This window comes from Styela clava, chromosome 6 (assembly GCF_964204865.1).
Source record: "Styela clava chromosome 6, kaStyClav1.hap1.2, whole genome shotgun sequence".
NCBI lineage: Eukaryota > Metazoa > Chordata > Ascidiacea > Stolidobranchia > Styelidae > Styela > Styela clava.
The window spans coordinates 12,529,973-12,546,206 of NC_135255.1; the positions used below are offsets into that span (position 1 = coordinate 12,529,973).

The 16,234-nt window shown below is 35.8% G+C and overlaps 2 protein-coding genes across 2 annotated transcripts; both read right to left on the bottom strand.

Annotated features, from left to right (window-relative positions):
• Positions 1–153: 153 nt before the first annotated feature.
• LOC120331984 (uncharacterized) lies at positions 154–11,112 on the bottom strand. The gene is made up of 16 exons (XM_039399186.2): positions 10,621–11,112; positions 9,562–9,712; positions 9,309–9,456; positions 9,008–9,147; positions 8,657–8,797; positions 7,584–7,799; positions 6,914–7,073; positions 6,120–6,262; positions 5,189–5,566; positions 4,496–4,776; positions 3,679–3,794; positions 3,473–3,550; positions 2,767–2,952; positions 2,319–2,574; positions 1,986–2,136; positions 154–1,221 (listed from the first exon to the last, which is right to left on the bottom strand). The coding sequence occupies exons 1-16, from the start codon at positions 11,010–11,012 to the stop codon at positions 457–459; spliced, it is 3,702 nt and encodes a 1,233-aa protein (XP_039255120.2). The 5' UTR covers positions 11,013–11,112; the 3' UTR covers positions 154–456.
• Positions 11,113–14,145: 3,033 nt separating this feature from the next.
• On the bottom strand, positions 14,146–15,853 carry LOC120331459 (uncharacterized). The gene has a single exon (XM_039398543.2). It carries the CDS (start codon positions 15,786–15,788, stop codon positions 14,487–14,489), a length of 1,302 nt encoding a protein of 433 aa, XP_039254477.2. The 5' UTR covers positions 15,789–15,853; the 3' UTR covers positions 14,146–14,486.
• Between the last annotated feature and the right edge of the window lie 381 nt (positions 15,854–16,234).

A 16,234-nucleotide genomic window follows, 5' to 3' on the forward strand; every position in this document is an offset into this window, starting at 1 on the left:
TTCTATCAGTTTGTAAGCGCCAACTCTCAAAATAAACATCGAAAATTTTAGTACAGGAGTAATTTTACAGGGGTCGGGGAGACTTACATGATCACGCCGACAAAGTTCTTACCTGGAGAAATTTCTTTCAACTAAGCTATCACCACTCGTACGCAGTAGTGCAAATATATTTGGGATAGAAGCAATAAATAAAGGAAGAAAAAATCTACGAAATCACTATTGATCATCTAGTAAGTAAAATTATGCTTATACTTCTAATAAAAAGGGATACTGAAAATTACTAAACAGCAATGCACTGTAATTTGTATTTATTTCGGGGTGCTGTACAGGTACATTCTATTTTCGGCGAGGTAGCATGAGTTACGGAGCTTTTGGGAGATTGTTGGAATCATTCAGTGTGATTATACTTCAAAGCCCTGTTTGTCATAGGCTTGTCAAGAGGAAATTTCAAAAAGATTAATAGGTTTTTATGGCCTTTGGCGTCGCGACAGGTTCTTTATATTTATTCTTTTTTTCTTTGCGGAAAATATATACACAAGCGAGGAAAGTGCATACAATACAAAACAAAATAGCACTGAGACATATGTAATATATGGCTGTTGTAGAAATACCGCTTCCGGATATGGCTTCCGCACCAACTGTTGTATTTGCAGTTGAGTTGGAAGAGACAGTAACACCGTCGGTTGAGTTAGTGTCAATAGCCAAGTTGAATGTCAGCGTTCCGCGAGGTGTCAGAAGCCGATATGTTCCAGTTGTAACACCAATGGCGCTTCCTGAGGATGATGACGTCACGGATTGTACTATCAAAGAACCTGTGGTAGTGTTTACGCTGTAGGCTTGCGAAAGAGATTCGCTTGAATACACAAGTTCATTATTTGTTATGCGATAAGCAACTGACAAGGTTCCGCCATTCCCACTATCTGTGCTCCCATCAGTTCCGGTGTTTCCATCCGTTCCTGTGTTTCCGTCTGTTCCAGTATTCCCATCAGTTCCGTTATCTCCAACTGTCCCGGTATTTCCGTCAGTTACTGTGTTACCATTGTCACTTGTGCCGCTGTCTGTGCTCCCTGTCGAACTTGATGAACCCCTCAGTAAAATTGAAGCCATCACAAGATTGCCAGACGGAAGTGACCACACGAAACCGGAGGTAGAAAAAACTACAGATCCATCTAACTCTACGGATGAGCCTTCGGCGGCGAGTACAGTAACTGGATCTACATTCTAAAAAGTAAGATTTCTTTTATGCAATGGTAAGTTTATCTTTTTTATTCCATGGAGATCTATCCGAGCATTTAATGCATTGACAGATATGTATTGAATGGAAGTGTTGTGGGAAAACACGATTTGTATATATTTGCAGGAATTTAGTGGAATGGGGGTCACGGTGAAATGCGATTCAAACATTTAACGACTGACACTTTTTATCAGTAATACTGTTAAAAAGAGCCAGTCGTTCAACCTTTAAATGGCATTTCGCCGTTACTTTATTGACGTTACGATGAAATGCTACTTAAAACATTTATTGACTGACGCTTTTTAACAGTAATGCTATTAAAAGCGACAGTCGTTCAACTTTTTCTGTGGAAATTATTGAAAAAATATTCCGCATGCCGACAATTTTTTTTAAAGATCGAATTAAAAATCAAAATTGCCAAATATATATATATTCAATTTTATGGCAAAGCATTATTTTTCCCATATATAAGGCATAGGATTTTATTACCGTTTACTGAACTCGGCCGATTAGCCGCCAATATTTAGGTCTGAATTGCTTGACAAATTAGACCAATCATTTGATTAAACGCTGAGACTCTTCCTTTTCCGAGTGCCCTAAGCACGTGCTGCTTCCGCTTAATGATTAAATCAGCCCCCACTACAGCATCCTTACATTATTATACTACAAGTCCGTCAGCATAATATATCGTGAGTTGTAACTCAAACTAATACCAAGTCGCATATTAATAGTTACAGTTGAAGTTACTTACTACTTGCGTAGCATTGTAAATATACGCAAATGCTTCTCTTGATACGCTTCCTTCGGAATTACTGGCAGTACAATTATAATATCCAGTACTTGATTCAGCTGGTGTAGAGAAATATAGTTTTCCCGTTGAAGTCATAATGATACTTCCAGTGCTACAAAAAGTACAATAGAACTACCATTTGATTCCGTAATTATGGAAATAACCATTTTGAATAAATATATACCACAAATAAGAACGCTTCAACCACACATTGAAAATAAAACTCGTTATTTGAGAGTCGAGTTACTGGCAACGGTTGATGTGTAATTATGTACTAGGAAAGAAACCACTTACTCAATTCCAGTTATCGTTGATGTATTTGGAACGATCCAGGTAAAAGTAGCTGCAGGATAAGCATTGACATCGCACGGTAATGCGTGACATTCATCAGAATCTGAAACGATTGCTGCTTCTACGAAGTTGGTTATATAAGGAGGAAACCAAACCCATACTCGAATATTAATGGAAGCTTGATCACCGAGCGAGTTTGACGCTGTACATACATAATATCCAGCAAGATTGTCCGTGATGCCCGTTATTGTGAGAGTTCCTGAAACAGTAGAGTATATGCTAGGGCTAGTCCGTCAATCGTACCGATGTATACAAATGTAAAATGCTGACTGAATCATGGTGAACCATGATTTAAGACTAGTATTAGTCATTCATTCTCCGTATTCAGTTTCCAGGGCCCATGTATGTGACCATTTCTCTTTTGTTCATTTTAAAATAAATTTTCACTTACCCGTCGAGGAGTCAACGTTATATTTTCCTGTTGAAAATATAACTCCTCCCGAAGGAGTTGTCCAAACTACTGTAGGCGCAGGGATGCCAGATGAAACGCATGGCAGTGTTGCTGTTTCCCCGATTTTAACATTAATTTCTTGAGATGGTGTGTGGATCACTACCGGTGCAATCACTGTAGTAGTCGCTAAAAGTAAAACGTTTCAAAAAATTAGGCAGTGTTCATATTATATCATAAATTCTGGGACTAATCAAAAAAGGAAAGTATATACTAAGATTAAATGACTCGGCTCTGTTACTTTAGGATACGTAAAACGTAAAGGTCTATTCATTGTGTACTGTTGGCGATGTAGCGCATATTTAAAAGATGAGTTATACTTTATTTTTAGATTTCTTGCTTTTCAGCCAGCAGCGTCTTTTTTTATATTTGCGAGTGCATATATAACAAACACATTAGATTTATAAATCTGATAAGACTGAACTAAAATACATTCAGAGATGCGAGATTGTAGGCAGATTCAACTAGCGGCAAATGTTGTAAGGTAACTAGTTGTAAATCATTTTTCTGTCATATAGCTTTTGGATACTGTTAGTTGTTACTGCACCATACAACCAAAATACAAACAGCTTTGCTATAACACGTAATATATTATATATTTATTAATCGTAATCTACTCGGCTATTTTCAAGCCATATGAAAATCTTACTTGTTGTAGTCATCGTAGTGGTAGTCGGAGCACATATCTCACTACTCGTAATCGCGCCTGCTCCAGATAATGCTTTGCCTATAAAATTATTTATAATGTTAATTGGAAAATACAATTAACATCAAACCAGTTACCTTATATAGTTTATCATTGTCATTTCCCTAAATTTGAAGGATATCAATATAGTTACTGAATCCAATACCTACCCGTCAATTCCGCAGGAGAGGAACATGATCCACCATTGATAGCATTCGAAAAATCATCAATTAACCATTGCAAATCACAGTCACATGTCCAGCTATTTCCATCTAGTTGGAGGTCACTATAATTGAAAATAATATACTAAATTAAAATTCTTTGCGCTCACAGTTTTTAATAGGGAATCAATTGGAAATTTATCATATGGATGCATTTTTAAATAAACCAATGAATGAAATCCGAATGTTCGTTGCAATTATCTGTTGATCAACCGTAGATTCAACTTCGTAATATTGAAACTATATTTTATCCCTAACAGGCTCAATGAAGATTATTCTTTTTCATATAACTAATTTGTATAAAAGTAATTCCTACTATTATTTAAATCTGATACAAGGAACGACCCGCGTTTCATTTTCCCACGGGCCCTTCAGCAATATCAAATTTCAATATAATTATTCTTTTATGAATTTTTGTATACAATAAATATGACGATATATAGTAACATATGAGTTGATGACATTCGCAGTACGCTCATGTATTTAACTCAACAATCTACTTTACGACAGAACTCACACGAAGATTAAAGCAGGACTCAGAATAACTATCGATATGAAAAAAGTTTGATCAATTCGTGAAAAAAAATGCAATATTATTTGTCTCTCTAACAACAACGATTTTGCAGAAATAACAGTGTGCCTATGAGATATTATTTTACTTTTATACTAAGTGCGTGCGTGTGGTTTTTAATTTCCTTGGACACCCTGTTACATCAAAAAAGCACACAGACAACAAAAACAATTCGAATACTACATAATTAATTACCTTAGTGTTGCCTGGCAAACATCCAGTGTGGTAGCTGGAATCGTTGTTAACGAATTGCCACGTAAAATCAACGTTTGTAGTGCTGAGAATCCGGTAAAAGCGTCGGCACTGATACTAGAGATTGAATTTGATTGAAAATTGAGGGAGATCAAGCTAGAGAGTGAGGTTGAGGAGGATAATGAAGCTGATAATGCTGAAATTGAATTGTCGTACATAGTGATGTTCTTTATTGCACTTAAACCGGCGAGGCAGTCGGAGGCTAAACTTGACAAGCTGTTGTTCTGTAAACCAAAAGTAGAATGAACACCAAATTATTAGGAAACAATACATGTAAAAGTATGATGAGACGAATTGTGTAGGTACTTGCATACCAGCCAATATTTGTTTATTATCATGCTCCTTGTTATGGCAAAGTGGGGAGGAGAAAAAAATATCGGTATATATATTATTTTAGGTATTGTATACAACGATATTGCTTAACATCTGTTTGCCTATTTTGCTCAATTGTTCAACTATGAACATGTAGCCCAGAATGTAGATCTAAGTGCATTGGAAATAAGTGACGGTTCAATGAAAGTGCAAAACAGCAGAATCTTACACATTGGCAATCACATAGTATTTTGAATGATGACAAATTATTAACAGTTTTTCGAGTTGATTTGTGCCTGCAATATTAATAAGTTCAATACTTACATGCAAATAGAGAGTTTCCAAACTTGTCAGATCACCAAACGCGTTTGCTTCCGACAAACCCTCAATAAGATTCGAGCTTAGATCCAGCGTCACTAATGATGTTAAGGATTCGATACCAGTTTTCGGAACAGCAGTCAGTTTATTGACATTGAGAGTTAAGGTTGCCAGAACGGGTACTGAAGTAAATGCTCCGGACTCAATTGTATGAATAACGTTTGAACTCAAATCCAATTCGACAACGGCTGCAAGATTGGTAAATGCACCCGAAAGCACTGATTCAAGCCTGTTTATTGTGAAGTCGATACTTGTGAGTCGAGGTAAATCCTTGAAAGAGTCGCCTGGGATAGACGTTAGTTGATTGCTGGATAGATCAACAGTCTAAAATAGAGTGTTCAGATTATGAATGTTGCAGAATCGATATATTACATATCCATATGGAAACCAATATTATTATTTTATATATATTTATATATATATTCATAAATAGTATATTCTCATAATTTTCAGAATATTCTTATTTATACCAGTATTAATTCAGTTTCAGATGACACCAAAATGCCAAGCAGTGATCCTTACGTGAGAGACCGAGAGCAATTGATTGAAAAGTGGAATTCGCCATAAGAGTTCGCAGTGCTTTTACATTACGGTTCCATGTTTTATTACATACCATAATTAGTTCCCCAAAGTCTAAATTGCAAAACGAAGTTGAACTCACTGGAAAGTAACAGTAGAATAAAAAAAATACGGCGCGGCTATTCAATATCATTTCAATTGATGGAAAGTCAACACTAAAAATCATCATTTGTGGCACTTCGAAAACATAACAATGAAAAATTGGCGAAGTGTCTAGGAATGCTTCATCGAAATATGCACATGGTGACAATATTTCAAATCTGCTTCCTAATTTTTCAAATCATTTGGTAAAACTTACCCTTAGTTGTTCTAAACCAGAGAAAGAAGAGGCAACGATACTGCTGATCAAGTTTCGTTTCAATACAATGGTGCGAATATTTGGACAATGCGTAAACGCATCAGCTTCAACTGTAGTGAGTTGGTTGTCGTTGAGATAAACGGCTGCAGATAAAATTAACTTATATAATGACAAATATTTCATTTCTCCAATACCGAAATTGGGATGATAAATCACTTCACAAACCAGTCATCATATACATTTGCATTGGGACATAATAAAACGCGCGTGACAGAACTGGACTTCAAATTTGTTATTGTTAAATTTGTCTATTGCTAATTGGTATAACATCTTAGAGTCATGTACACGATTGTACGGAGTCAGTGCGACGATTCTGACCGGCATAATTTCCTCTGGAGTAGATTCTACTATTATTGGCTGACTACTTGCACCTCTTTTCACCTGCAATATGTAATGTATCATTGGTAGAGTAGAGGACAACTGTAATCAGAATAATATAGATACCGGAATCGGTGCTCCCGAAGTATGCGAACCAAGATGGCGGACATCGGAACGTAACATGGGTAACAGGTTAGGGTTAGGCGATAATTTTTTCCCAATTTTCCTTATTTTAGTCCTATTATCAGTTCGAAGACTAGCCAAGAGCCTCCCGTAGTATTTTTACCTAAAATTATGGCCTAACCCTAACCTAGTACACATATTACATTCCAAAGTCCGCCATCTTGGTTCGCATACTTCGGGAGCCCCCCGGAATCAGTGGGGTAGAATATCTGTTTTTAGTGAAAAATACTTACTTTCAACCAGTGATGCTGTCAGATCTGATTGAAAGGCATCACTAGGTATAGTGGTAAGTTGATTATATGATAGATCAACCGTAACAAGAGATTGAAGTCCAAATGCTTGAGCAGTTATAGATGATATTTGATTGTATTGAAGCTTGATTGTTGAGAGTGACTGAAACAAATGACAAGAAGTGTACAGAAATGTATTCGTGCCAGTGTGAATCCAAGATTATAAACTTAGCAAAAAAGTATGTTTCATTTCACGCTACAGGGAAAGTATCGCTATTGGTATCATGAAAATTGGCCTTGATTGTATTGATATATATATATATATATATATATATGTTATTGATATCGTACAACTAAGCCGCCGAAGGTGGTTGGGTGCCGGTAAACAACATGATGTCGTCTTATCAGCTGTTATGAATTCATCAAGTCCGGTCAGGTATGGGATCTAGATTTGTAGACAATTAGTTTCCTATAGTTGAACCCGAGAGTGTGAATTTTTATCTCTTAAGTCGGTTTTTCACTATCACTTCATGAGTAAAACTAATGTTATATTGACCCAAACCACATCAAGAATAACATGTCACCTTCACTAGACTAGATAGCCTGTACCCTTCAAGATTAGTAATTCGAAACATCTAACTGAATTGAAAGTTTTATCGTTTCTAAAACTTACTTGAAGAGTGAAGAACCCTTGATCCACTGAAGTAATTTGGTTCTGACTCAAATCAATTATTTCTAAGTTTGTTAAACTCAGAAATTGATACAAAAATATCTGTGTGAGTTGGTTGTTAGAAAGATCGATTTGTCGTAGTGTTGCTTTGATATTGAAAAACGCATGTGTTGCTGCCACTCCAACACTTGAAATTTGGTTTGAACGTAACTTTATAACCTGTTTATAATAATAAACACATGTTCAAGCAAAAAATAAGCAGTTTAAATAAAAAGGTTTCGATGAACACAACTTGACAGAAATGTTATCTAGGGCTGGGAATTTCAGGGAAAACACTTTAACCGTTAACCGAGCAAAATTAACTGGTTAACCGGTTAACAGCCGCGTGACGTTTGACGTAATAATTTATAAATTCAGCTTGTTACGTCACAATGCTTATAAAGCAATTTCGCGTGTTCTTATCCCGGTATATCCCGATTTTGCAATGAAATCGTGAACAATATATTTCGAAATCGACCGATAACTGATTCTGAATTCATCATTGTCAAATTTCCATAATCAGCAATCTTGGTACTTCCATTATTTTTCACATTTATTGAGTCCTTACCCACACAGTTAGTAATATTCTTTTGAATTAAATGCCACAAGAGATAAATTTGCGATGACGTAATCATATTTGAAGAAATTGTACGGTATGAAGATGATTTGTACCTGAGATGTCAGTTAACGGTTGAAATAAATCGTAACCGTTAACCATCTGAAATCGGTTAACCGGTTAACCATTCCCAGCCTAGAACTTATTACAGTTGATTTTTATTTCTTACAAGAGACTTTTGTTAAACAATGGATCTCAGTTTCTCCCAAATTGTGAGAGTACTAATTTTACGATTTTGAAACAAACCAACTTTTTAATATGATATTGTTCTGACTTGTAAAAAAAATGTTAATTTCAGAAATAATTGCCCAACTTCTTAGGCCTTACTGGCGGTGCAAATTAATTTAATGTCCAACGAATTCCATGTCTTATTGTGCACAACGTAAGATAAAGCCAATGGCGTGACCCAAATGCAACTTACCCTTATATCAGCAAGATTTGAAAACATTGTACTACTCAAGACTGTAATCTGATTATCCTGAAGATCAATTTCTTGTAACGTGCTGTGGTCGACGAATACTCCAGTTGGTACAGTTGTGAGAGAATTACCAACTAATGAAACCTGGTATGAGAGAAAATTTTGGTTCAGATGTTAATTTAAGTTGATACCTATAACGTGAAGCTATTATTGATTGTTATTTTAAGCTGTTTAGTGTTGGTTTGTTACGAATTGCACGTATACAACACCAGCAAATTTTATTGACGCTTCTGAAATACCAAAATAAGTGGTCGCTTTCTCGCGAATATGCGCAATAACTTAAAAATTACGCACCTTGGTCAGAGAAGTTAGAGGCGCCAATACACCTGCATCCATACTGGTGATAAGATTTGAATCAAGTTTGAGAAGAGGTAGACTTGTCAGTCCGTTGAGTGAATCAGTTGGTATGCTGGCTAGTTTGTTACTTGAAAGATCTAACATTGAAAACAAATTGCCTCATTATCACAGTATACACTTATATATAAGGGCCTATTTTTGCAAATGTTTTTTTTTTCATATACAATACGCGGAGACAGCTAAACTTGAGATCTTTCTCTCAAAAAATGAAAATAGTCTGAGGCATATCATTCCCCACCTAGACTTGTGAGTGTTGACAAATCCGAGAATACATTTGCAGGCAATGTCGTCAGTTGATTGCTTGATAAATCCAAAGTTTCCAGGTTTGTTAACCCAGAAAAAGTTGAAGCAGATAGTGTATTGAGTTGGTTACTTTTCAGATCGATCTAAAAATTGAATAGTTTTCACTATTAGACAGTAGAAGTTAGCTTTAATTTTACTCAAACCTTAATGTTATCCCACTTTTCATTATTTTATACTATGTTACCCACCTTTATGAGTGTCGATCCCAACGAACTGAATATACTATCGGGTAGTGCGGTGATACTATTTGCCGTCATTGTCAATTCTTTTAGAGCAGTGAGTCCGTTAAATGCTCCACTTTCAATAGTTACCAACTGGATTGAGTCGAGATATAACTTTCTAAAATCGTAAACATAGAATTCCACGGTAGTTTAAGTGAAAAACTCTCAAATTTGCACCTATCCAAAGCATATAATCGTTATCCAATAGATTCAATTGTTTTGGAATGCAGACTGTTGACCAGTCGTAAAAAGCTCACGTTTTGAACTAGTGTTTTTAAGCTACGCTCAACTGTTCACAATTTGGTGAACTAGTTTAAATAATTGAAACATGTAATTAGAACACATCAATAAACATGAAGCCATCCACAAGTTGGACCAATTTTACAACTTGAATACAGTCAACACAAATAAAGTTACGCTGACCTATAATTTTGCATTGTGAAGAAATTTTCAACAATTATCGGTGTTTGCATTCGCTACCAGACGAAATATATTAAGGAGGATCGAGGTCTGTTTATTATTTTAGTCGAGACATATAACCGGGTACTAGATATTCCGTAATCGCACACCCGAAATTGGAGCTTAATATTTCACAAATTAATTTGAGGTAGCTGACAAACAAATTTGAAAACGATTACTAGTTCCAGAAAAGATGTTGCATCATGATTTATATGAATAGCATCTAGTAAAGTGGTTCTCAAACTTTTTAAGCCGCGCCTCCTTTTAAGATTTGTCAAGTCTCGCATCGCACAAAAATAACTAGCTATAACAATAAGCTACAAATAACAGATAGTAAGGCGATAGTATGTTTTTTTTCGAAAAACAAGTTGAAAATACGTGGATAGAACGTAAATAATGAAATAAATAAAAAGTTTTAAAATGTAAATATCCAAAATAAGACGGACAAGATCGAATCTAACAAATATTTTCATTTTTAATGAGCTTCACGAACCTTCAAAAAATTGTCTACGCCCCCCTTGTGGGCGCGCTCTACCGTCTGAGAACAACTCTAGTATATTTACTTACTCAAGACTTGTCAATCCCGCGAAGGCATCTGCTGAGAGCGTTGTGATTTGATTGTTACGCATATCTAACGTCACAGTATCTGTTGGAATTCCAGCCGGAATTGAAGACAAACTTTGGTGAGTACAATCCACCGACGTCGATGCGCAAGTACACATGGATGGGCATGCTGTTGACAAGTCAGCTTTGGAAAGAATAACAAAGCAAAATATCAAAGAAGTGAGGCTTAAATGCGATTTCCCCCTATGCGTAGTCATTTTGGCCCCACTATAGTCCAGTTTGATGGAATTCATTTTCGTTACAATTTGTCGAATAAGAAAGATCGGCCCCAACGAACTTTTGCTGTTGAGAACACAGGAAAGTATCTTTTCACGTTTCATTCCAGAAATCGTCATTGTCTCGACTTCAGGAAGCCGATTGTCATGAACATCAATACGCGATATCTGTCGCGTTATATCGTTTCAAACAAGCAAACGCTACATCTATACACTTTAAAATACTGTAAAAGGTAAAAAACATCTGGTAGCTTGCAAAATAAAATATAGATGTTGTTAAATGTACTTAAACGCCGCCACCAGCTATTTTTGAATATGATTGTATATTAGATTTAAAAATATCAAAGCATTCGTCACTTGTTAATAATATTTCTCATGTAATAAAATTTCCATATAGGACAGTATATCAAATTTGTTATGGTATAATTTACGGGTGAACTTACTGAACGAAAATATTATATCTAAGACAATTCACATATTTTAAAAGGGATCTGATGTGAATGGAATTCAGAGCGCAAATAACGACGAAGAGACGTAAATTCAAAGTATGCTAAGTAGAAAAATATTCAGTTCGATAGCATTAAACTATAGCGGCCACTGATCACTCTTATTGTTCTTTCCAACTGATGTTTCGACACCAACGCATGATAATAATAAGTCATTTTTTCACATTCCATATGGAAATTCCAATGATTGTTTTCATAACCCCACCAGAGTGTCGCAGGTGTGTTTCCACCTCTCTCTACCTATATATACTTTCTTTTCCATTTTCAGTAGCTTTACGAAACTAATACCTATAATATATTTCATCTATCATGATTTCGTATCTTGTATTCTTCAAATATGATTAGAAGTCAACTGTTCGCTAAATTTTAAACTATGAAACATATTAGAAATAAAATCAGTCTCTCCCTTTCGAACCCCAATATCCACAAAGCACCTGGCAGAACTATCACATTTCTCGATTGTCCCAAAGGAAAGAAAGAAAAAATAAAACAAGGGACCTATCGTGACAAAACTACAATTATTTGTGTGTGGTGCAACGCCCCGAACACAATGACAAAAATGTTGCACGCCGCTCGTTTGTTGATATATTGTGACAATTTTATACTTCAAATACTACTCGCCGACAAGGAATATAAAATTGAATAAAAATCGACCACAGCTATTCTTTATATATTCAGATATTCTATATCTATATCCAGATTATCAAAAACTGGTGAGGGATCGATAAGTATATTCTCCATCGACTTGTTTTGTTCATTTGGTATGTTATGTACGAGTCATGCTAGACTAGAAAAAATAATATCTTGGTTAAAAATATTTGTATTGGTGTATGGACTAGTCGGGGTTTGTAAGCATTTGAAACGTCCGACTATTTTACAAAGAGATGGTACAGGTGTCATCAAAAATTGGTCATAGAAACAATCAATGTTTTGATATTGTTTGGTTCAGTACATGAAAAGAGTAATATCACAGAGACTTTGGTTTTTCAAACATGTCCCTTGGATAAAGAATACTTTGATAGTATGATTTGTTCACGGACCACAATGGGAAAAATAGATTGTAACCTAAAGGGAGGAGGTTAAAACAACGTACACAATAAAACAAAAGCGAGACATGGAAATATTCTTGTTTATAGACAATGCCAGACAATAGAGAAAAGTAAATGTTAGTTTTTCGGGATACCTGATATTTAATTATTCTCTCGAAAGATGACACTACAGTTTATATTACGTCACAATTTGCTTTGATGTGTCATTAAATTGTTATTCTTTTAGTCTTTGAATTTAGTGTATTTCCTTTGACAGTTGTACTGCTTTGGTTGATGTCATCTCATAGTTTTTAGCATGATCGTTATTTTAACCACAAAACACTATGATCCACTCTCAAGTGCCAAGATTGATAAAGATATTACACCTTCAACGATATATGTTGCATATGTCAGAGGCCGGAAAACGTGGGTTTAAATAGTCTCGCGGGTCTCAAAATCCTTTCAAGCTTCGAAATATTGCTATTTATAATACAGAAATATGACTTTATTGTGCAATATCAAATATAAAATGATAGTTGTTACACGATCTAACTTGGCTTTTATAAATTTTAGACCCCCCCCCCCTTTTTGAAAATTCCTGGCTACTCCACTGTATGCAACGTGTAGGTATCCAGCGTTTCCAAATAAGCCCATAGCGTCCTCCAGACCTAGGTGGCCATAAATGCTGATTTAACACCTCAAATTACAGCACTCCATCAAAGCACACTCATTCATACAACATATCCTTTATTGACTTGAAAATATACATTTCTATTTTTAAATTGCACGAGACACTTCATATTAATAAAATTTACGACAATAATTTTCACTCTGTGGTTATATACTTAATGTGGCTTATTGGACACGACATGGCCCTATGGATCGTTTTGTTCGTCTTGTGAAAAAATCTCTTTTCTCATTGAAAATTGGATCTTTTTGCTGGAAGGCTATTATTCTTATTTATTTCAAAATTTTCTGTGCCTTCTATGGGATTCGTTTTATGTGTGCGATGGCGTCATCAAAATTAAGAATTGCGCTGCTCGTGGCGGTACTGCTTGGCTTTCGCGTAAGTTGAAATCTGCTTCTCAGCTGCGATACGGTGCCGGTAGACTATTGCGACAGATGGCATACCCGTACCGTTTCGAGCATTGCTTTCTTGATAAATATCTTAACAATGCTGTGTAGGACTAATATAAGCCAACGTAGTAATCAAAATGATTTATATTGTATATATTTTTAATGATATTTTCTATTGATATCGAACTATCCTATTTTTTTAGACAAAAGTATTCGAACTTTATTGACCGTGTTACATCTAATTTTTATCTAGAACTGCTGACATAATATTTGGATATCAAATAGTATAAAAATAGATGATTTTGAATCAATTTATCATGAATATACTTGGATGTTGAATGTGCCACAATGCGACGTCGTCACAGAAAATCAGATAAAATGCCGTAAGCATTACGAAGGCAACTATAAACAATATAAAAATAGATTTGCTAATCTACTTGATACGGGGTGACACGATTCTGTGTCACCATCAGATATGCACATAATACTACTTAGATAACTGGGCAAAAAAGCTAGACTAGTTTGTGCAGATTGAAGTAGCGCACTATTCCAATATGCGGTATAACCGAGTCTGAGATGTCATAACCGATCTTCGCTTTCCGGGTTTATCTAATTTTTCTTCCAATAAAAAGAATTAAAAGTGTTGCCAACATTTGTAATTATCGTAAACTTCCTTTGTTTATAAACAGTACATATATAAAATATACAGTGACAATATTGATACAAAGCATTTTTATTCGAAGTTGACCAATTGCTTTGATTTCATTATATTTTGTTGAATTTGAGCTTTTTCACATATTGACTCAATATTGGCGAATTCAACTGTTTTGCAATTGTTTGATATTTAATTGGAAATCTGTTGTTGCAGATCACACAAAGCCGCCTTGCAGAGCTGCAGCCAGATGAAGTTCATTCATTTTATTTACAAATTCTTCATAAGAATTTATTGATATTACCCCGTTTGGAGATGAGACATAGTTGTCTCATATCTTTGCTTTACCAATTCTACCATGTTCTTCAATATTTTCTGCAATTTTCTCCATCACCGAGCAATAGAAGCCATTCCCCTCATCCACTGCAAACGAACGCCATGTTGAATCCTCGTTAGGATCGAAGTTAGATTCCTTGTTATTGTTATCAATTTTAGCGTGGGAGTTTTTTACTTCGGGCAAGGGTTCGGTTGGATTTGTAGCCGTTTTTTTACTAGCCTGATCTTCAAGTTCGCTGCATGTGCTACTCTTTGTCTTGATAGATACCACTCCAGTTAATATGGAAGCGGCAGATAGTCTCTTTTTCGCATACCTGCGCCTCAGTGTCTGCAAAATTCTCCTGAATCCCAAATTAGGGCGACATTCGTTTAGTAACTGTTTAGCTGATTTACGAAAGTCTTTATCTCTAGAGTTATAAATGAAAAAATTCCATAGGCTGTTGGTACTCAGTATAACAACACTCACAAATTCAGACGTTATGTAGATTGTAGCTGATGTCTTGTTCAAATATTCTGGAAGACGGTAGTAAATGCTATTCACAAACATAGAAATCAACAAAACAATAATCGATGGTAGCAAGGAAGCAGTAAACGCGCCAACCATGATGCTCAATGTTTTCACCATCCTTCTTTCTGTATTTGTAATTTGTTTGTCAGTGATGGCAGAACAGATCTTACGTCTTACTCGAGTGTGTCTTCTAGAATGAACCAGCAATATGACAGTCGTGATCCACACCAGTACCAATGGTATGATCATAGTGATAGCGTACAAAAAAATTACAGCCTTTCCTGAGTAAGATACAAAAATCGAAGCCACGAGTGCATACCTCATCGTGGATGCAAAAATCGGCAATACAGCGAAAACTAACGCGGCCAGGCAAAGAATAGCACATGCACGCTTCGCAATATTCCGGGCCTTTCTACGATTATATGACATGGGACGACTCACGGCAGCCATGCGATCAAAACTTGCCAGCATTAGAGTATATACTGATATCACAATAGACAAGGAAGTGAAAAATCCAACCGCGTCTAGGTACGACCGAGAATACGTATTACCATACTGTCCAATTGGGTGATGTTGGGGTTGTAGAGGTATTCCGTTGACGCTCTCATTTTTCATTGGTTTCACGTAATCCCCCATATATGACCTCGCCAAAAACAGTAAGTAAAGTGAGTAAATATATGTCGGAAACACTACAGCCCCGACGAAAGTGTCTCCAATAGCTAACGTTACTCTGTATACAGTCTGGCTATTGTTCATGTTTTTTTTGTACCCGTAAACTGCGATCACCATTAAATTTGCCAGCAACGTGAGGATACCGAGACAAGCAATCAAGAATGCAGCAATGCCTACTCCGATTCTGCATCTGAAAAAAAAACGATAACTTGTGAATGCCAAAAAAATTTGAAGCTCCTTCGATTAGGGGTATGGATAATCAGCGTATGTGCAAAAGTAGTACGAGTAGTTTTATGATACGTCTCTTCTTTTTTATTTGAGTCAGTAAACGTCAAATGGGAGAAAAGACTTTAACTGTTGGTATAATAGAAGGTTCTGTAGCAAATACGATTAGAGAACAAGGAACAACATGTTCATTCACAAAATGCAGCTCATACTTATAAAGAAAATGTTTACGGAAATCTTGTAATATTATATTAGTAATAGGGATTTAAAGTTGGCACACAAGACAATAAAATTCTCTGCGTGACAACAATAATGTCAGACAAAATTGTCACGTGGCA